The following is a 23,470-nucleotide window of genomic DNA, read 5'->3' as shown; positions in this document are numbered from 1 at the left end:
GTGCTTAGGGTAGTTGTCCTGTTGGAAGGGGAACCGTTGCCCAAGTCTGAGGTCCTGAGCACTCTGGAGCATGTTTTCATCAAGGATCTCTTTGTACTTTGCTCCGTTCATCTTTCCCTCGATCCTGACTAGTCTCCCAGTCCCTGCAGCTGAAAAACATCTCCACAGCATGATGCTGCCACCACCATACTTCACCGTAGGGATGGTGCCAGGTCCAGACGTGACGCTTGGTATTCAGGCCAAAGAGTTCAATCTTGGTTTCATCACACCAGAGAATCTTGTTTCTCATGGTCTGAGAGTCCTTTAGGTGCCTTTTGGCAAACTCCAAACGGGCTGTCATGTGCCTTTTACTGAGGAGTGGCTTCTGTCTGGCCACTCTACCATAAAGGCCTGATTGGTGGAGTGCTGCAGAGATGGTTGTCCTTCTGGAAGGTTCTCCCATCTCCACTGAGGATCTGTGCCTCAACACAATCCTGTCTCGGAGCTCTACGGGCAAGTCCTTTGACCTCATGGCTTGGTTTTTGCTCTGACATGCACTGTCAACTGTGGAACCTTTCCAAATCATGTCCAATCAATTGAATTGACCACAGGTGGACTCCAATCATTTCAAGGATGATAAATGGAAATAGGATGCACCTGAGCTCAATTTCGAGTCTCATTGCAAAGGGTCTGAATAGTTATGTAAATAAGGTATTTCTGTGTTTTTTATTTTATATACATTTGCAAAAATCTCAAAAAACCAGTTTTCGCTTCGTCATTATGGGGTATTGTGTGTAGATTGATGAGGAACATTTTAATTTAATCAATTTTAGAATAAGGCTGTAATGTAACAAAATGTGGAAAAAGTCAAGGGGTCTGAATACTTTCTGAATGCACTGTATATATTAAATCAATAAAAAAACATTTTTCCTATTTTGTTGCCTTACAACCTGGAATTAAAATGGATTTTTTTTGGAGGTTTGTATCATTTGATTTACACAACATGCCTACCACTTTGAAGATGCATTTTTTTTGTGTGTGAAACAAACAAGAAATAAGACAACAACAAAAAACAGAAAACTCGAGCGTGCATAACTATTCACCCCCCCCCCAAAGTCAATACTTTGTAGAGCCACATTTTGCAGCAATTACAGATGCAAGTCTCTTGGGGTATGTCTCTATAAGCTTGGCACATCTAGCCACTGGGATTTTTGCCCATTCTTCAAGGCAAAACTGCTCCAGATCCTTCAAGTTGGATGGGTTCCACTTGTGTACAGCAATCTTCAAGTCATACCACAGATTCTCAATTGGATTGAGGTCTGGGCTTTGACTAGGCCATTCCACTACATTTAAATGTTTCCCCTTAAACCACTCAATTGTTGCTATAGCAGTATGCTTAGGGTCATTGTCCTGCTGGAAGGTGAACTTTTGTCCCAGTCTCAAATCTTTGGAAGACTGAAACAGGTTTCCCTCAAGAATTTCCCTGTATTTAGCGCCATCCATCATTCCTTCAATTCTGACCAGTTTCCCAGTCGCTGCTGATGAAAAACATCCTCACAGCATGATGCTGCCATCACCATGCTTCACTGTGGGGATGGTGTTCTCGGGGTGATGAGAGGTGTTGGGTTTGCGCCAGAAATAGCGTTTTCCTTGATGGCCAAAAAGCTCAATTTTAGTCTCATCTGACCAAAGTACCTTCTTCCATATGTTTGGGGAGTCTCTCACATGCCTTTTGGCGAACACCAAACGTGTTTGCTTATTTTTTTCTTTAAGCAATGGCTTTTTTCTGGCCACTCTTCCGTAAAGCCCAGCTCTGTGGAGTGTACGGCTTAAAGTGGTCCTATGGACAGATACTCCAATCTCCGCTGTGGAGCTTTGCAGCTCCTTCAGGTTGATCTTTGGTCTCTTTGTTGCCTCTCTGATTAATGCCCTCCTTGCCTGGTCTGTGAGTTTTGGTGGGTGGCCCTCTCTTGGCAGGTTTGTTGTGGTGCCATATTATTTCCATTTTTTTATAATGGATTTAATGGTGCTCCGTGGGATGTTCAGTTTCTGATATTTTTTTATAACTCAACCCTGATCTGTACTTCTCCACAACTTTGTCCCTGACCTGTTTGGAGAACTCCTTGGTCTTCATGGTGCTGCTTGCTTGGTGGTGCCCCTTGCTTAGTGGTATTGCAGACTCTGGGGCCTTTCAAAACAGGTGTACAACTGTGGAAGAAATTAAGAGACCACTGCAAATGTTTCTTAAATCAGCATCTCTACATGTATGACAGCCATTCCATTCCAGTGTCTGTTGAATTCCAACACAGGCACACCTCATTCTACTGAATTAGGTACTGATTAGGTGATCACCTGAACCAGATCTTATTTAACGAGGAAAAGTATAAAAACCACTGCTGTGGTCATCACTATCCTCTTGCAATAGGACCAGCTGGATGGCAAAAACAGTGATAATAGTACCTCAAAAGTAATATAAAAAAAATTTTAAACTATTGACCATGCCAAAAGAGTTGAAAAGGAAAGTTTTGAGTGAGGAAAAGAAGGGTTCAATTCTGGCTTTACTGGCAGAGGTATACAGTGAGCGTCAGGTTGCTTCCATCCTTAAAATTTCAAAGATGGCGGTTCATAAGAACAGCAGACATTGGAGACAAAAAAAGCTGCAGAGGGCGAAAACGACTCTTTACTAACCGGGATGACCGCCAACTCATTCGAATGTCACTCAACAACCGTAGGATGACATCAAGTGACCTACAAAAAGAATGGCAAACGGCAGCTGGGGTGAAGTGCACGGCGAGGACGGTTCGAAACAGGCTCCTAGGGGCAGGGCTAAAGTCGTGCAAAGATAGAAAAAAGCCCTTCATCAATGAGAAGCAAAGAAGAGCCAGGCTGAGGTTTGCAAAAGACCATAAGGATTGGACCGTAGAGGACTGGAGTAAGGTCCTCTTCTCTGATGAGTCCAATTTTCAGCTTTGCCCAACACCTGGTCCTCTAATGGTTAGACGGAGACCTGGAGAGGCCTACAAGCCACAGTGTCTCGCACCCACTGTGAAATTTGGTGGAGGATCGGTGATGATCTGGGGGTGCTTCAGCAAGGCTGGAATCAGGCAGATTTGTCTTTGTGAAGGACGCATGAATCAAGCCACGTACAAGGTTGTCCTGGAAGAAAACTTGCATTGTTCTGCAACTCTGAGAATGAGTTTTTCCAGCAGGACAATGTGCCATGCCACACAGCCAGGTCAATCAAGGTGTGGATGGAGGACCACCAGATCAAGACCCTGTCATGGCCAGCCCAATCTCCAGACCTGAACCCCACTGAAAACTTCTGGAATGTGATCAAGAGGAAGATGGATGGTCACAAGCCATCAAACAAAGCCGAGCTGCTTGAATTTTTGCGCCAGTAGTGGCATAATGTCACCCAACATCAATGTGAAAGACTGGTGGAGAGCATGCCAAGACGCATGAAAGCTCTGATTGAAAATCAGGGTTATTCCACCAAATATTGATTTCTGAACTCTTCCTAAGTTAAAACATTACTATTGTGTTGTTTAAAAATGAACATGAACTTATTTTCTTTGCATTATTTGAGGTCTGACAACACTGCATCTTTTTTGTTATTTTGACCAGTTGTCATTTTCTGCAAATAAATGCTCTAAATGACAATATTTTGATTTGGAGTTTGGAAGAAATGTTGTCAGTAGTTTATAGAATAAAACAAAAAAAATATTTTTACCCAAACACATACCTATAAATAGTAAAACCAGAGAAACTGATCATTTTCTCTTATTTTTTCCGCAGCTGTATATATACTGAGATCATGTGCCAGATCATGTGACACTTAGATTGGACACAGGTAATCTTTATTTAACTAATTATGTGACTTCTGAAGGTAATTGGTTGCACCAGATCTTATTTAGGGAATTCATAGAAAAGGGGGTGAATACATATGCACGCACCACTTTTCCATTATTTTTTCATTTCACTTCACCAATTTGGACTGTTTATGTCCATTACATGAAATCCAAATAAAAATCAATTTAAATTACAGGTTGTAATGCAACAAAATAGGAAAAATACCAAGGGGGATGAATACTTTTGCAAGGCACTGTTTTTGTCAAAAGGTCCGCAGTGGGTCTGTGTAAGCTATGCAATTATATTGGAGACAGGTTTATAGCAGTGAATGTCATCTATTAATTTACTGATATAGTATTTCTAAGTAGAAGCCATATAACAACCAGGGAAACTAATTGTCATTTTATGATAGAACGTTCAGATTTTTCTGCCTGACTGTGAACTCTTTACCCGAATTGTTAAGATTTTCATGTGATCACAAAACTACTTATTTTACTCAACTAGAGATGGAAATAAATGGTGTCTTTGAAAAGATGGGCCTGGCTGACATGAAAAATACATTCAGGGGAAAGGATCCACAGACACAGAGGTTGATTATCTTTCTGCACATCTCTTTATTTACCATGCTGGCTGCCATGGTTAACACAAATGCAGAACATTGAATGCTACCTGAATTGACTTAGAAAAGTAACAGAAGTAGGCCTACAGTATCACAGGGAAGTCAAACAGGTGTGTGTGTGTTCGTCAGATTATCCAGTGTCCACAGCAACTCTATTGATTATTCTCTACCCCCATTGCATATGGTGTACTATGGTAGCCATGCTCTCACTAACCCTCATATTTTCTCTTTCTCTGTCTCCCCTTCATGAGGCTCTTGGACCATGACTGATGATACCCTGGCCTGACACCTGGACGTGCCTGGCCCAATCCCATCTGGCCCCCTTCTACCTGCCTGTTGCTGCTTCCACTGGTTCTTTCTCCCCCTCCAGTCACTGACTTTCCACACACCCAGAAACGTGGATTCCATTACGTCTTTATGAAAAGCCGTCTGACCATACGGTCCTTTCTCTCTAGTCATTATCGATATTGTCAGAGCCTGTCTATTAATACTGGTATTGCTCTTTCCTTATTGAAATGGTGAATAAAGGAAAACTATGCTTTTATTTTCAATGAAGACATTGTTAGATTGAGTGTATGCTTTTATATGGTCTGTATCTCTGAATTACAGCAAATCAAATAAAGATTTGTGCAAACTGGAAGTGTGACTTCTTCCCACAATGATTGACTAAGGTGGAGGTATTTTGTAAGTTATCAGTTATTCCATACCAAGGCTAGATGAGGCTGAATGGCAACTAATTAATCTCACTGGTACATGACTGTTCAGTCTGTTGAATACTCATTGGAAAGATGGATTTCTTGTCTGAATTAAGGTTTTATTAGACCTTCAAAAAGGGACACAGATACACAATAAAATGAAGTTTATCACAAAGTAATTGACAGGAAAAGCAATTTACTACATAAATTATAGGCAAAGCCTCTCCCCTTCATTTGATTAACTGGGGGAATGGGATGGAGAAATAGTTTACAATAGGTAGGGTGGGGCTCAACAGGCAGAATGAGTTCAAAAGGGCACCCTTTTCATAAAGACATCATGGTAAGTCATGGAATCCAAGTTTCTGGGTGTGTGGGGAGTCAGTGACTTGAGGGGGAGAAAAAGGCCAGGTGATATTGGGCCAGGCACCTCCATGAGTCAGGCCAGGGTGTCCTCAGTCGTGGTCAAAGAGCCTCTGGCCCCACGGAACGGGAGACAAGAGAAAAGATTAGGGTTAGAGAGAGCATAGTACACCACATGCACTCGGGGTAGAGAATAATCAATAGTGTTGCTGTGGACACTGGATAATCTGACTGTGACACACACGTTTGACCTCACTGTGATACTGTAGACCTACTTATGTTACTTTTCTGAGTCAATGTAGGTAGCATTCAATGTCCTGCATTTGTGTTAACCATGGGAGCCAGCATTGTAAATAAAGAGATGTGCAGAAAGGTAATCAGCCTCTGTGGATAATTTCCCCTTAATGTACTTTTCATGTCAGCCAGGCCAAACTTTTCAAAGAAACACAATTTATTTCAATCTCTAGTTGAGTAAAATAAGTAGTTTTGTTCTGGTCACAAGATAATCCCCCCCCCAAATTGCGGTAAACAGCGCCACACCGAGGCAGAAAACGTAATGTTCTATTCTCTGCCAGGTCCATCTTTTCAAATAAAACAATTTGTGCAAAATAAGTAGTTTTGTTGTGATCACAAGAAAATCCTCACAATTCAGGTAAAGCGTGCAACAGTCAGGCAGAAAAATCTGAATGTTCTATCGTAAAGTGATAACCAGACAATCCCAATAATTTAGGTAGCCTAGTAAAAGATGCTCCCCTCTGGGACTCGTTGTTGTTTCACTGTTTACTACTCAAAGATGTTTTAATTAAGTCAAAGACGAAATTAACTACAATACACTGGTCTCAAATATATTAGTATAACTATGCTACACAAAACCACGGCAAACCAATTGTAAAATTAGAGGCGTTTTACCATATTAAAACGTGTCCCAATGCAACATGCCTAGCTCTACGGATCGAGCTCTCACCACAAGGGCAATAATTCGAGTCAAACTAATTGTAGGCCGTCACTAGTTACCACAGCCACAAAGTAATACAGGCCGCCTATTTCTACAATTTTATCATCTTAAAATGTGATCTTAAACCTAACCTTAACTCTAGCCTTAACCATACTGCTAACCTTATGCCTAACCCTAAATTAAGACCCAACATTGTTTTTGGGGTTTTCATGAATGTTTACGATATAGCCATTTGTGGCTGTGGTATCTAACTGACACCTTAATTATATGGTTTACAGATGTAGTAGACTGACTGTAGCTCCAGATTGGATTAGATTCCGGCTGGTGACACCGTAACGGTTTGTTGCTCCTAGTTCATTCATTGTATTATTCAGACTCAGACATGAGTTAACTACCACCATTATTTAGTGTTGCCCTAGGCAGTACAGAATACACGTGTGTATGACCTACGAACTAATTTGCAAATCCGACTTGTAGGTTAACGTTAGGTAGCTGACGTTAGCGTTTCAATCGGTGACGTCACTCGCTCTGAGACCTTGAAGTAGTTGTTTCCCTTGGATTTTGTGAAGCGATGGGTAACGGTGCTTCGAGGGTGACTGTTGTCGATGTGGTTCAAGCCCAGGTAGGGGCGAGGAGAGGGACGGAAGCAAAACTGTTACATAGACAATACACAAACTTGTATGAGTAGCGACCTAACTAGCTAAATTGTAATGAGGTAGCTAGCCTGCCTCGCTATATAAAAATATAGCTACAAAACCAGTTAGCTAAATTATAGCTGAGGTCATTATATTCCAGTATCTCTGGTTATGTTCACCACCACTTGTTGGACAGCGGAGCGCCATTCAATGGGCGGATTCGATTATGCTGAGCCGCGGGGCACCTGTCAATGGACCGTGACGTTAACGGGGAAAAGCGGTGAGCCCGGGAGGACCACACTTCTCAAATCGATAAGTATGCCGCGTTCTGAACAATTGGGAACTCAGAAATCTCCTACTTTCGATTTCAGTGCGTTCACGACAACTGGGAACTTGAAGAAAAAAAACTGACTCCGACTGGGTAAAATAGTTTTGAACGGTCATCCAACTCGGAATTCCAAGTCGGGAACTCGGGCCTCTTTCTTGAGCTCCGACTTTCCGACCTGAAGATCACTAACGTCAAGATTTGACCTAGTTTTCTTCCGAGTTCCCAGTTGTCTTGAAAGCACCAGTAATCTGAGCCATTCAATCAAGAAGGCAGCACGGTGCATCGTTCAGAAACATACTCTTTTCCATAAAATATATGTTAGAATTTTCAGAAACATACTCTTTTCCATAAAATATATGTTAGAATTTTCAAACTAGTTTTCAGTGGGAAGGCAAATAAAGCGTTTTTATTCAAATAAATAACTTTTGCATGTGAAAACAAAGACTCCTACTCATTACTCCACGTGCTAATTATGTCACTTTTGTTTTGAGGCGATTTCGCCAATGGCTTTGAACAGGGCAATGAAAACACACCAACCCGGGCGCCCGGGTCAGATTAATCGAGTCCCCTCAATGAAGGGAAACGAAGTGGGAGGATGGGCGATTTGCACGTGGAGCTTGGCAAAAGGGGGCATGATTTGTTGACATAATTGTAATCCAAACCCAACCTTCATTTACTCGTTGTGACGCACTGAAGTTCCAAACTCTGTTTTAAACGAGACGGACAAAAATGATCCTATTTACACTATGTAGTTAATTTTGACACTAGAGTAAATGTTTCGGCCTCATATTGATGCCATACAGGCCGTTTTCAAAGGGATTAGTTGTTTTTAGCGGCAGTCGTTCTTTAAATTAAGGGTTAGGTAAGGATTTAAAGGTAGGGTAGTCCCAAGGATTCCAGATAGCAATGACTCTTTCGACACGCCCACTACTTTCCTTTTGACACGTGGGTCGCCAGAAAGGGCTGCAGCATAGAGATAGATAGAGGACTCATCTTTGTTTGCTTGACGACTCTAACTGAATTCTTCCGCTGCTCTATCGTTCACTACATACTGCAGTCTGAGACTGCCATCGTTGAAGTCGTTTGTGGTGATGTCAAAATGAGGGGTGTTGTACAAAACAAAGTCAGCGATTGGATCATCTCTAACCAATCAGAGTATCAAAGCCAATGACGAGTTTTCAAATGCCGTTTTACCCATGTATACATTTACATTTAAGTCATTTAGCAGACGCTCTTATCCAGAGCGACTTACAGTTAGTGAGTGCATACATTCTTTAAATTTTTTCATACTGGACCCCCGTGGGAATCGAACCCACAACCCTGGCGTTGCAAACGCCATGCTCTACCAACTGAGCTACATCCCTGCCGGCCATTCCCTCCCCTACCCTGGGGCAATTGTGCGCCGCCCCATGGGTCTCCCGGTCGCGGCCGGCTACGACAGAGCCTGGATTCGAACCGGGATCTCTAGCGGCACGCCTTAGACCACTGCGCCACTCGGGAACACACGTGTGTTCTGGCCCAACCCATCGGTTTCTGGGATCAGACGGTCTAGAATGGATTTTCATCTAGAAATTGTCGGGGAGGTACTCAGATCCTTTGGTTTCTGGGACCAATCAGACGGTCTAGAATGGATTTCCATTCTAGAAATTGTCGGGAGGTACTCAGATCCAGATTCATTGTGGAGTCTGTGGGCGTGGTGTAGCGTTTGGCCAGAGCAAGGAGTTTGGATAGCCAGGCAACATTTTTCTATCTGAGCCACTATAGCAACTGACAGCATAGGCAGCGCCGTGAGGCTATCTCCATTTTTAAGTAGTCCATTTTCTTCTTTATGATTGGTTGATCCCTGCTGATGACTTGGTTGGACATGACTCCAACCGGGTCACCAGGAGGGATCAGTCAATGAAGTTGGAAGTCCCACCCAGTTGACTACATTAGAATGGTGGACGCTCTCAATTGCGCTGCCCATGCTTATAAGACCTTTTGGCCACTAGAGGCCTCTATCATTCTCTATGGTGTAGTGTTTGCGCTGAAATGTGACGCAATCAGTAAGCGACGGCTAACTAATGAGACCGATTGTTTGACCACAAGTGAGAGTTGTTTGATATCGTTGTAGTATCGGTGAAACTTGTTTTGCTATTGCAGAAATGTGGTAACGTATGTGCTTTTTATTTGTCTTTCAATTAGCGAGTTATCGTTACTGGAAGAACGAGTTAAAGCAGTGTTTCTGTGCAGACCGATCGCATTTTCAGCCATGGAAATAACAGGAATAACCATTTGTGTTGGTAGCTAGTCAGCTTGCTATGCTAGCAAGCTTGTTCGCCACTCCTTCGTTGTCGTGGCTCTTCTGTGTTTTGATACAACATTCATACACATGACAACAAACAGTAGAGAAATAGCCTTGCCTTATCCAACCATCGATTGCAAAACGCAAAAGCAGGTCCAAGTTATATTGTAAACATGGCTGAGCATACTAGCTAGGTAACTGTGGCGGCAGGTAGCCTAGCGGTTAAGAGTGTTGGGCCAGTAACCGAAAAGTCTCTGGTTCGAATTCCCAAGCCAACTAGGTGAAAAATCTGTCGATGTCCTTAAGCAAGGCACTTAACCCAAATTGCCCCTGTTAGTCGCTCTGGAATAGACCGTTTGCTAAAATAAAATACTTATGTGAAACTAGCCACAATAGAGCTTGCCAGCTTGTAGTCCTAAAAACCGGAAATTAGTAACCTCTGGTTGTCGTTTCTATGGGGAAATAATAGGGTTTTTGGGATTAACGCCAAAAATAAGGTCTGAGGTTTACGTTAACACAGGCTTAGGATATCTTATACGTTAGGTTCTATTATATAATATCAGTCAGTTAACATGACCGTTATGAATTATGAAGCCATTTATGTGCTTTATGTACTTTTTTTTATTTATTACATAAATGCTTCAAAATTCACAAAAAGTGACGTTAGCTGATTGATGATCTCATAGAACAAAACGTATACGATCTCCTAAACCTGTGTTTACATCATACCTTATTTTCGGCGTTTATCCAAAAACCCTACAAAAACTATTTGCCCATAATAAGCTTTGCCCAACGAACCATGGCGGAGTTAGTGCCAACAAAAATACGCCATTAATATTGCTCTTAATATACCCCATATATTTACATTTTAGTAATTTAGCAGAAGCTCTTATCCAGAGCGACTTACAGTTAGTGAGTGCATACATTATTTTTATTTTTTTTCATACTGGCCCCCCGTGGGAATCGAACCCGCAACCCTGGCGTTGCAAACGCCATGCTTTACCAACTGAGCTACATCCCTGCCGGCCATTCCCTACCCTGGACGACGCTGGGCCAATTGTGCGCCGCCCCATGGGTCTCCCGGTCGCGGCCGGCTACGACAGAGCCTGGATTCGAACCAGGATCTCTAGTGGCACAGCTAGCACTGCGATGCAGTGCCTTAGACCACTGCGCCCCCAATGCAATTCTGAAGTGTAATACATCCACAGTGCGATTTCAACAGATTTATTTTAGTGTCAAATTAACAATTGTCTTTTATTGAATTTATATAACAACTCTCCAACCTTGTTTAGCATTATCTCGTCCAAATATGAAATGATTCCACTATTTGTAGCCGTTTGCATCACCTTTCAAATGGGTGACCTTTATTTTGAAGGCGAACAGCAAATTCCACTAGTGTGGCTAATCCTTATTGTGGCTAATCCTTATTGTGGCTAACTTCACAGGTGGTAACTAGCTTGCTAGCTAACGACCTCAAAGACAAGTTCAGTTGATGTTAGTGGCTCAGAATGGTTTATTTATTAGACACCATTATTAGCTGTAATACGTGTTACTTTAGGAAAGGATTAGCCCTATAAATAGTATGCCAATGATATTAATAATAAACATTTACATTTGGATATTGTATTTTTTATTTACGTAATGATAAAGACAGTAAATGTCAGAATCGTAAATATAAATGTCACATCAGTGTCCTAGTTGCAGTCGAAGCTAGAAAGTTATGACCTAATAGACCTAACATGACGACCAAACCGCCTCCGCGCGTGCGCGCCATCGTGCGCATGTTGAGTTTGTCTATCCCCACCAGACACGACCAGGACAAGCAGGTTGAAATATCAAAACGAACTCTAAACCAACTATATTCATTTGGGGACAGTTTGAAACATTCATGGACATTTAGATAGCCATCTTGCTGTTGCTAGCAATTTGTCCTGGGATATAAACATTGGGGTGTTCTTTTACTTGAAATGTACAATGTCCTTTTTTTTGTTGGATCTTTGTAGAATATCGACCAATTTTGAGTCACATAAAATCGTGTCTTCTGTACTCCGACAATTAATCCACAGATAAAAGGGGAAACCTAGTTAGCTTCTAGTAATCTCTACTAGTTCAGTTGTCTTCTTCTGTTGATTTTATATGGTGGTTGGCAGTGGAGGCTGGTGGAGGGAGCTATAGGAGGATGGGCTCATTGTAATGGCTGGAATGGAATAAATGGAACGGTATCAAACACATCACACATGGAAACCACGTTTGACTCTGTTCCATTCCAGCCATTACAATGACCACATCCTCCTATAGCTCCTCCCACCAGCCTTCTAGTGTTTGGCAACCAACTTTAAGGTGCATTACTGCAATGAACTGGACTGGAGTATGGACCTCTTTCATCTTTCAATCAATCACTCACAATCACATTTTATTTATAAAGCCCTATACAGAAACCCAGCCTAAAACCCCAAACAGCAAGCAATGCAGATGTAGAAGCATGGTGGCTAGGAAAAACTCCCTAGAAAGGCAGAAACCTAGAGAGGAACCAGGCTCTGAGGGGTGGTCCCCTTCTGGCTGTGCTGGGTAGAGATTACAACAGTACATGGCCATTAAGGCCAGATTTTTCTCCAAGATGTTCAAACGTTCATAGATGACCAGCAGGGTAAAATAATAATCAAATCAAATCACCGGTTAGTCGAGGTAATTGGGGTAATATATACATGTTGGTAGAGTTATTAAAGTGACTATGCATTGATAATAAACAGAGAGTAGCAGCAGTGTAAAAGAGGGGTGGGGGGGGGGGGGGGCAATGCAAATAGTCTGGGTAGTCATTTGATTAGATGTTCAGGAGTTTTATGGCTTGGGGGTAGAAGCTGTTTAGAAGCCTCTTGGACCTAGACTTGGCACTCCGGTACCACTTGCCGTGCAGTAGCAGAGAGAACAGTCTATGACTAGGGTGGCTGGAGTCTTTGACAATTTTTAGGGCCTTCCTCTGACACCGCCTGGTATAGAGGTCCTGGATGGCAGGAAGCTTGGCCCCAGTGATGTACTGGGCCGTAGGCACTACCCTCTGTAGTGCCTTGCGGTCGGAGCCCGAGCAGTTGCCATACCAGGCAGTGATGCAACCAGCCAGGATGCTCTCGTTGGTGCAGCTGTAGAACCTTTTTGAGGATCTGAGGACCCATGGCAAATCTTTTCAGTCTCCTTAGGGGGAATAGGTTTTGTTGTGCCCTCTTCACGACTGTCTTGTTGTGCTTGGACCATGTTAGTTTGTTGGTGATGTGGACACCAAGGAACTTGAAGCTCTAAACCTTTAAAATGGGGGCGTGCTCAGTCCTCTTCTTTCTCCTTTGTCTTGATCACGTTGAGGGAGAGGTTGTTGTCCTGGCACCACACGGCTAGGTGCCTGACCTCCCTATAGGCTGTCTCGTCGTTATCGGTGATCAGGCCTACCACTGTTGTGTCATCGGCAAACTTAATGATGGTGTTGGAGTCGTGCCTGGCCATGCAGTCATGAGTGAACAGGGAGTACAGGAGGGGACTGAGCACGCACCCCTGAGGGGCCCCCGTGTTGAGGATCAGCGTGGCAGATGTGTTGTTACCTACCCTTACCACCTGGGGGCGGCCCGTCAGGAAGTCCAGGATCCAGTTGCAGAGGGAGGTGTTAGTCCTAGCTTAGTGATGAGCTTTGAGGGCACTATGGTGTTGAACGCTGAGCTGTAGTCAATCAATAGCATTCTCACATAGGTGTTCCTTTTGTCCAGGTGTGAAAGGGCAGTGTAGAGCGCAATAGAGATTGCATCATCTGTGGATCTGTTGGGGCGACATGCAAATTGGAGTGGGTCTAGGGTTTCTGGGATAATGGTGTTCATGTGAGCCATGACCAGCCTAATCACAGTGGTTGTAGAGGTTGCGACAGGTCAGTACATTAGGAGTAAATGTCACTTGGCTTTTCATAGCCGGGCATTTAGAGATTGAAATAGCAGGTGTGGTAGAGAGAGTTGAAAACAGCAGGTCTGGGACAAGGTAGCATGTCCGGTGAACAGGTCAGGGTTCCATAGCCGCAGGCAGAAGAGTGGAAACTGGAGCAGCAGCACGACCAGGTGGACTGGGGACAGCAAGGAGTCATCAGGCCAGGTAGTCCTAAGGCATTGTCCTAGGGCTCAGGTCGTCCGGGATGGGAGGGAGAGAGCATCACCCACGTGGGTATATGCTCCTAAAAACCAATGAGGAGATGGGAGAGGCAGGACTTGCAGCGTGTCAAGTGTCTAAAATAGAACAAAATACAACCAAGTTATACTTTAGTGCCTGGCTATGCAGACGCTCGCTTGAAATGATTGAATAACTTGTACGTGTAAATTTATTTTGCAAACCTCGCGCGCACAATGCGTCCGGTGTGGTCAGCATGTAATTAGCACCTATTGATGAAGTATCTTCTTCCTGGGGGACTTTTGTTTAGAAGAGCCCTGATGCTCGGTCTGAACGTGAACACGCATCGCTTGCGGTACGGTTTTGGAAACCTAAGGAACGTATCTTTCGTATTAGCAATAAATAATTGTCAAAACATAAAAGGTTAAAGCTGCAATATGTGACTTTTTGGGCGACCCGACCAAATTCACATAAATGTTTGTTACAGATCTGTCATTCTCATTGAAAGCAAGTCTAAGAAGCAGTAGATCTGTTCTATGTGCGCTATTTCTATGCTTCCCGTTCTTTAGTTTATTTTTTTGCGTCTTACTTTAGGTTTTGAACACCAGCTTCAAACAGCTGAAAATACAATATATTTGGTTATGGAAAATATATTTCACATGGTACAATGATTCTCTACACTATACTTGCTTGTTTTGTCACAAGCTAAAATTATGCTAACGATGAGATTTTTTACAACCAAGAAACGGTGGAGCGATTTCTGCATAGTGCATCTTTAAATTACTACACACCTTTTATAGGGTTAGGGTTACTGTTCCCACACGGCCATATCTCCATGTTGCAGCGCGTGTGCTAATTAGCTATCTAGTATGCTCCAAACACCTTTGTGGAACGGAAGAAGGCCGCCAGAAACTTGTTGTAACTGAAAAGTACTGTTGGCGGCATCTGTGATAAAGCCGGTTTAAACAGTGTACAGAAAGTGTATATTTTGCATTTGTGAAATTATTTTGATGTGATATGAAAGTAAAGGGCTTTATTTTTCAAGAACCGTTTTGCAATTGAGAATCGATTCACGTTTAGATGGAGTATTTGGCTGTTTTGGCTACCAGAGGCAGTCTACCTCTGAAAAGAACATATAAGATCCTTGGACTTAAGGAGTAACTGTAGGCTCTCCTACACTCCTTAAGATAACATTTTTGAGCTAGGAAAGGATTAACAATGTGTGATAACGTGATATGACAACCCAGGTCACACCACTTTCTTCTAATAGGCCTAGCTATCTATCTACACAGTACTGTTGTTGTCATCAAATTGCACTCAGTTATTTTCACACATTAATTAATTATGTGTACACATTTATCCTAACACTGCTCTCTTTACTTGAATGCAGCTTCTTCCTTGGCTACTAAGAAGATTTGTCCGAGCAGGTCGTTAGAAGACCACCCACGGAACTGAATGCTTCTGGTACGGTGTATGTTCACAGTTTCACAAACGCGCCAATCCGGAGTACTGCTTAGGGAAACATAGGAGGAGCAGCAAGCCTAGTCCCTGAGAATCTACATCCTCCACCATCTGAGAGACTGGGGTGAAACTCTCATCTAGAGAGTCCATCCACTGGGAAGCTCCATGGTTCAGGGCCCCTAAAGGGCTGGGACCAGCACTGAGGGCCAGAGGCAGCCGTGGAGGAATGGGGTAGGGGCTGAGGACAGAGCCATGGTTCATAACGGCTCAGTCCCCCACACGCCACCACCCACGCCTCCGCCGCCGACACAGGTGGGCACCAATGGCCGCTCTTCTGAGAGGAAGAGGACACCCAAGGCATGTGACTGCTGTGGGCCCAACTCTAAGCTCCATGATGGGAAGGCCCCACATGGGAAGACTCCGGGTGGCAAGTCCCGACAACGCAGGGCCCAGCCAGGGAAGGGCAAGGGCCAGGCACTGGGGGAGACCCCTAAGAGAAAGGGTGGCCGCCCCTCTTATAAGAAGACCCTGATGACAGAGGAGCAGGTAACAGCCATCCGAGAGGAACTGGAGAAAGAAACTGCTGTGGAGCCGGTAACAAACTCTTTGTCTCCACCTGTAACCAACTCTGTTGGTCAACCTGTAACCAACTCTGTCGGTCAACCTCAAACTGTAACAAACTCTATGGGTCAGAAGTTAACGTACACTGTGGTTAAACTAGTGAATAAGTCTGTGGTTCAACCGGTAATGACATCAGTGGTTGAGCATTTTGCTGATTCAGAAATGGAGCAGGAGAAAGCCTGTGAAGGGGCTGTGTGTGAGGGGGAGCAGGGCCCTGGTTCAGTCAAACAGCCAGTTACAGATCCTAAAATGGAGGTCGTAAAGCAGCACCAGCCCCAGGCCGGTGACCCAGCTGTCTCCCTCTCCAACGGTACATCAGCTGTCCCCAAAGAGGAACCAACAGACTGTAGCGCCCCTATGGAGGTGGAACCATCAGCCATAGCCTGTGTTTCCCCAGGCATTATTATGTGCAGCACCCTCCACCCCTTTGCTCTGTGGGACCACCGAGATTACTGCAAGACAGGAGTGTGGGCTCCAAGCCCTGAGCCGGAGAAGGAAAGTGCCACAGACTCAGCACAGCAGACCCAGCCATCACCAAAACAACCCAAACCTGAAGAGGGCAACCATGAAGGAATCAGAGACCTCATCCATGGTATTAGACTTTTATTGCAACTATGATTTCAAATGTGATACATTTTTAATTTCACTGGTTATGACCTTTTTACTTATTTAAGGTGCCTGTCTCTCCCTCAGAGTTCCTTGAGCTCTTCTATGTGAAGTACGGGAGCTTCATCCCCCTCAGTGAGACTGATGTCTTGGAGCACCTGAAGAACAAGTGTAACACTGACTTCGATGACAAGTATGAATCATTTGCGATACACCCCACAAACCAGTTTTACTTTCAACACTGACTTCCATCGCTATGCTAATAGAATCTCTGTGCTTTTGTCTACTTGTTATTCCATTTGACCCTTGGTTTGACCTGTCTCATCCCTCCTCTGTACCAGGAAGCTAAACATCCACTCAGAAGTGGTGAAGTACAAAGCGGGTCTAGCCTCCACCCCGATGAACTGCTTTAAAGTGGACTACAACAAGCACACTCTGACCCTGGAGGATCTGTCCACGCTGGACGACCAAAACTGGGTCAACGACCAGGTAGCTATGGCCCATAGAAAACGGTGTGCTTGCTGCTTATCAACCTGATTCACTGTTGTTTTATCTAACCTGAAAATCTAAAAAACTTGAGTACAGGCCCTATGTTCCACCACGAATGACGAGGATTAAGTAAACATTTTCATGTTTCTATGTCTTGTGTGTGTCCAGGTGATAAACATGTATGGCGAATTGATCATGGAGGCTACAGAGCACAAGGTGAGAGTGCATTCATTTTGGATCCTTGATCAGAATGTTCAACAAAGGGTTATTGGTAAAAGGGAGTTGTTAGGATGGTGGTGGTCTTCTGTTGGGTTTCCAAGGTTACTGAATTGTCTTCTGTTTTTTTCCTGCAGGTTCATTTCTTCAACAGCTTCTTTCATAGGCAGCTGGTGGCCAAAGGCTATGAAGGGGTTAAGAGATGGACCAAAAAGGTAAGCTGATGGTAGGTCAGATCATTAGCTCTGTAGTGCTGAGCGATTAACTGAAATTGTGGTTATTTTTGTGGTTATTAAACAACTAATTGACCGACGTTGGTTCAATTACTTGAATTCCATTTAGTTTTTAGTTGTGAGCCCAACGCGTCATTTCTCTAGAGAGAAATTAAATCATTGACGAGATAAATCAAGTCAAGAACTACAGTGAGGGGAAAAAAGTATTTGATCCCCTGCTGATTTTGTATGTTTGCCCACTGACAAAGACATGATCAGTCTATAATTTTGATGGTAGGTTTATTTGAACAGTGAGAAACAGAATAACAACAACAAAATCCAGAAAAACGCATGTAAAAAATGTTATGAATTGATTTGCATCTTAATGAGGGAAATAAGTATTTGACCCCTCTGCAAAACATGACTCAGTACTTGGTGGTAAAACCCTTGTTGGCAATCACAGAGGTCAGATGTTTCTTGGGATTAAGGTTTGGAGACTGGCTAGGGCACTCCAGGACGTTAATGTGCTTCTTCTTGAGCCACTCCTTTGTTGCCTTGGCCGTGTGTTTTGTGTCATTGTCATGCTGGAATACCCATCCACGACCCATTTTCAATGCCCTGGCTGAGGAGGTTCTCACCCAAGATTTGATGGTACATGGCCCCGTCCATCGTCCCTTTGATGCGGTGAAGTTGTCCTGTCCCCTTAGCAGAAAAACACCCCCAAAGCATAATGTTTGACAGTGGGGATGGTGTTCTTGGGGTCATAGGCAGCATTCCTCCTCCTCCAAACACAGCGAGTTGAGTTGATGCCAAAGAGCTCCATTTTGGTCTCATCTGACCACAACACTTTCACCCAGTTCTCCTCTGAATCATTCAGATGTTCATTGGCAAACTTCAGACGGCCCTGTATATGTGCTTTCTTGAGCAGGGGGACCTTGCGGGCGCTGCAGGATTTCAGTCCTTCACGGCATAGTGTGTTACCAATTGTTTTCTTGGTGACTATGGTCCCAGCTGCCTTGAGATCATTGACAAGATCCTCCCGTGTAGTTCTGGGCTGATTCCTCACCGTTCTCATGATCATTGCAACTCCACGAGGTGAGATCTTGCATGGAGCCCCAGGCTGAGGGAGATTGACAGTGCTTTTGTGTTTCTTCCATTTGCGTATAATCACACCAACTGTTGTCACCTTCTCACCAAGCTGCTTGGCGATGGTCTTGTAGCCCATTCCAGCCTTGTGTAGGTCTACAATCTTGTCCCTGACATTCTTGGAGAGCTCTTTGGTCTTGGCCATGGTGGAGAGTTTGGAATCTGATTGATTGCTTCTGTGTACAGGTGTCTTTTATACAGGTAACAAACTGAGATTAGGAGCACTCCCTTTAAGAGTGTGCTCCTAATCTCAGCTCGTTACCTGTATAAAAGACACCTGGGAGCCAGAAATCTTTCTGATTGAGAGGGGGTCAAATACTTATTTCCCTCATTAAAATGCAAAATCAAATTATAACATTTTTGACATGCGTTTTTCCGGATGTTTTTGTTGTTATTCATTGTTCAAATAAACCTACCATTAAAATTATAGACTGATCATTTCTTTGTCAGTGGGCAAACGTACAAAATCAGCAGGGGATCAAATACTTTTTTCCCTCACTGTATGTGGGACGGTGGGCTGAAGGAAGTTGTAGTTTTATTAAGCAAATATTCAACCTAGTTCATCTCAGAAACGTGGTAATTAACAAAAATATAAACGCAACAATTTGAAAGATTTTACTGCGTTACAGAAAATCAGTAAATTGAAAAATGTGGCACTGACTTGCCCATGAATTGATGTTTCAGCATTGTCTCAATTAAGAGTTCAGCGTTCGACTAGCCACATGCGACATGCACGCGCAGTTACAAGCCTGCTAGAGTTAGCGGCAGGCGGACGAGCAATATCCACGGTCGTAGTATGGACGAAGCCTGAGCTAGAATGTGACGCTAACTGAAGCTGGCTAGCTTTTGAAAACCAGAGTAGATCTTACTTGCTTCATAGTATACCACTCGGGTCTCTCTCTCCGTTTGGCAGGTGGATCTGTTTTCCAAGAGTCTGCTGCTGATTCCTATCCACCTGGAGATCCACTGGTCCCTGATCACAGTAGACATGGCCAACCACCACATCCACTACTACGACTCACAGGGCATCGTCTTCAAATACACCATAGAGGTATGCTCACCCACACTTTACAGTTCTCTGCTGCTCAATGAAACTCTGTTGCTTCTCTGAATTTAGTCCTAGACTTGAACATTGATTTGATAAGCATGGAAAATATTAACATTGGTCTATGTCAAGCATGGGCAACTGGCGGCCCCCCTTTTGTAGGCCCGCTGACTTCTATTTTTATTAATTTTTAACTCAGTCGGGGTCTCAACTTACGGTTGAGTTATAATATAATTCACAGGGTGCAATTTAGAATTGTGGTTGTGCATCAGCAGTCAATCAATTAGCCCATGTCAGCAATTGTTTTTGGGATTGGTAAGTTAGTCTAGTGGCCAGCTATCTAAACTTGTAGTAAGCATGGTTGAATTACCAACCAGGGTGGGGCCCATTGATCATCAGTTATCATATCAAAAATGGCAAACATTTGCCTCCACCCCATGGCAAAATGTGTAGAATTGTAGGAAATTGGCTGTAAAACATTTTTCTCCCTGCCGCATGGCAAAATTTGTAGAATTGGCAAAATGTGTAAAATTGCAGCAAACATTTTCCATACGCCCCATGGCAAAATGTGCCATATTGCAGGAAATTAACTTTAAAACATATGTTTTATTTTTGCTGTCACGAGGGGGGCCGATTAAAATGTTTTGCTCACAAGGTTGTGGTGGTGGGGAGGGGGGGTTGTATGGATGTGGGTACGCAGACCCACGAGCCACTGCGGCCCCTCATGAGTTCCGTTTTCTTTTGTGGCCCCCACCCCTATCAAAGTTGCCCATCCCTGGTCTACCTAGTCCACATTTTGGGAACCCTGAAGGAGTCAATGTGTAACTTAACCTTTTTTGTTAACTAAACCCTTGTCTTCCTCTGGTTATTTGCCCCACAGAACATCATGAGATACATCCTGGCCGAGGCGAAGGAGAAGAATCAAGCTACCTATCAGAATGGCTGGAAGATGATTATAAACAAGGTATTGTTTCATATGACACCATGTGACCGTGTTCTCTCTCACGATTGGCTCTGTGTTTTGACCTCTAACTGTCTCTGGTTCTCACCCTCAGGGTATTCCTCAACAGAAGAATGACAGTGACTGTGGAGTCTTCGTATTGGAGGTGAGTGAGGAATTTCCCTCTCATACCACAAATTCCCCACACACTGCTGTGGTGAACCTTTTTATTTAATGTTTTTATCTCTGCTTCTCTCACAGTACTGCAAATGCCTGGCTTTAAAAGAACCTCTGCAGTTCACACAGCACGACATGCCCAAAGTCCGCAAGAGGATTTACAAAGAGCTCTGTGACTGTAAACTGAGTGACTGACTGAACAGCTGAGAAAGTACCCCTGCCTTTCCAGTGGACCATGGGTTAACAACTGTTTGACCGTTATTGTATAATATTGTATAAGGGCCATTAACACTTTTTAAAAAACGACAGGAGCCAAGGAGAAACAGAAGGAAATGCCCTGGAAACAGGACACGTAATTTGACTAACGACACATATGGTGACAGTCAGTCTTTTCTCGCCTTCAGAGGAGGGCCAGCGGTGCATATTCGGCCAGTGTTTTGTTTTTTAAAATCTTGATAACGGGAGGGAGGGATCTGAGACTTTCAATTCCTTTGGGAGTCGACGTCCACAAAGTTTCCACTGCTGACTGACTGTCCTGGGTCCGGAACTAACGCTGCTGCTATAAGGTTTCAGATGCCAGTAACGGACCTATATGTACTGATAACGTTTCCTCACTTCAGTTCTTGAAATGTAAGCAGCAGATTATATGGGACATTAGGTGAAACTTGAAGGTTCTTCTTTTATATCATGTAATCTCCACCTGACTGTAGTGTGAGGTACAGAACAAGAAGACTCATCAAAGGCTAGCTTCGAATTGAATGTACTGTTTTGTTGCTTCTTAATCTCAAACAGCTCTCTAGGGCTAGATTCAATCTGTATCGCGGAAGATCCGTATTAAAAGTTAAAGGTAATTTCCAATTGAGCTGACATATGCAGCGTTTGCGTGGATGCAGTCTCCGCGAACGCGGGAACATTGCCTTGAAATTTCAATAGAGCGATAATGCGGATCTTCCGCGATACGGATTGAATCCAGCCCTTAGTTCTTGTGAAACTCCACTTTTCACATCAAAAAGCAGTTGAGACAAGGGCCTAGATTCAATCCGGAATGCGGAAGATCCGAACTATAGGGAGATTGCCTTTTTTAAATTTAAATTTTTCCGCATTCGGTAAATATTGCATATGTCAGGTCAATCAAAAATTACATTTACATTTAAATTGCGCTATTACATGGATCTTCAGGGGGAAAGTAAGAGTTAAAGTGGAGGTATTTAGTTACAATTGGCCATCCTACTCCACTGATAATAGCTTCATGACAACACCGCTCTTTCTGATTCTGTTGAAAATACACTTTTTCTTATTGTTTCAATAGCGTATCTTGACATAGTGTACTGAGGAAGAAGTAATGCTACTGCAGTAGAACAGGTTTTTTTTTGGTGCCTTTTATTGTACGAGGGGCTGGCAAGCTATGGTTCTCATTGGAGGACCACCAAGCACTTGAACTGACTCCATTGGTGTCAGTTACCCATCTTAGGGAGCTGGTGCTGGTCCACAGACTGGATGGAGTTGGGAAACGCTGCTGTAGAACATGCTGAATCCCATCTATTCTGTCTGTCATCCATTTCATTGATGTACACTTGCTACCATTAGAGATCATGTTCACATCATTCTCTGTACTATGGTTAAATCTGTTTGATCTTCGTTGAAGGAAACGCTTTCTGGTTTTGATTTCATTTTGTTCAGTTCTTGATTTGTATTTAAGTTGCGATGGTGTAGCCTGAAATATTGTATTGCAATTTCTTGAAGTAATGCAGGGTTACACTTACAAATAGATACCCAGAGGGGTTAAATTGGGATTCTCTAGATTTGTAAACTGTCCTCAAAATTTGATGGTTATGGAAGTTCCCAATGTATGCGTCTCATCCTAAAATGGTGGAACAGTTTCCTTCCCAAGTTAACCCCTGAATACATTCATACACACACACATGATGTAGCTTGTATGACACAGGCATTCATTTTCTCCACTTTGGTTTTAAATCATGTTTTTTGGTTTTAAATCATGTTTGAGAGATTACTCCGGGTTGTTGCAACAGTGTTGACAGGATACCCAGCCACACAGAACAGAGGGGAATCCTACAACACAAGCTAGATTTACTCAGGGTTTCCTAAAGCTAACCAGCTTCTGTTAGCTTCACATTCCAGGTCTGGCTTCATCTGTACTAGGACGGTGGATATTGTTTGTCCGCCTGCCATTAACTCTAGCAGGCTTCTAACTGCGCGTGCATGTCACACATGGCTAGTCGAACGCCAAGCTCTTCATCGAGACAATGCTGAAACATCAATCCAGGGGAAAGTCCGTGTCACATTTTCATTTGTGCTGAAATCAAAATGAATACTTGCAAATTCAGCAAGCTATAGGCTCAATCCTAATGGTGTGAAATAGGCTTTTAGAAGTGCTGGCTTAATTGTATTATTTATCGTTAATGCCATCTTTGGTGTGCTTATCAATGCATAAGCACCTTTTCCCCCCCCCACTCCTATTGATAAAAATAATTGTATCAATTTTATTTGTCATACAAAAGTTTGTGTGTGAAGTTTCAAATGCATTTTGTCAATACTAAATAATGTGATAGGTATTTTAACATTTTACTATTTTTAACAAAAAAAACATTTGATTAATAAAATATTTAATCAGTCTTTTGCAAATGAAGGGGATGATGATGACGCAATCTTTGCGAGAGGGAGGGAATCTGATTTAAATCGTCCTCAACTCGCAGCTCAG

The 23,470-nt window shown here is 43.3% G+C and overlaps 1 protein-coding gene across 1 annotated transcript; it reads left to right on the top strand.

The window, feature by feature from the left end:
- The first annotated feature begins 9,458 nt into the window (after positions 1-9,458).
- Positions 9,459-22,397, top strand: LOC311148454 (sentrin-specific protease 5-like). The gene is made up of 10 exons (XM_084185428.1): positions 9,459-9,574; positions 15,229-16,512; positions 16,614-16,719; positions 16,868-17,015; positions 17,184-17,231; positions 17,369-17,446; positions 19,503-19,640; positions 20,515-20,598; positions 20,690-20,740; positions 20,836-22,397. Exons 2-10 carry the CDS (start codon positions 15,552-15,554, stop codon positions 20,944-20,946), a joined length of 1,725 nt encoding a protein of 574 aa, XP_084041554.1. The 5' UTR covers positions 9,459-9,574; positions 15,229-15,551; the 3' UTR covers positions 20,947-22,397.
- Positions 22,398-23,470: the final 1,073 nt, after the last annotated feature.

The sequence above is a fragment of the Coregonus lavaretus genome, assembly GCF_964263955.1.
Source record: "Coregonus lavaretus genome assembly, chromosome: 21".
In the NCBI taxonomy this organism is placed as follows: Eukaryota; Metazoa; Chordata; class Actinopteri; order Salmoniformes; family Salmonidae; genus Coregonus; species Coregonus lavaretus.
Note: the sequence above shows the minus strand (reverse complement) of the source record. Positions and strands in the feature narration are given on the sequence as shown.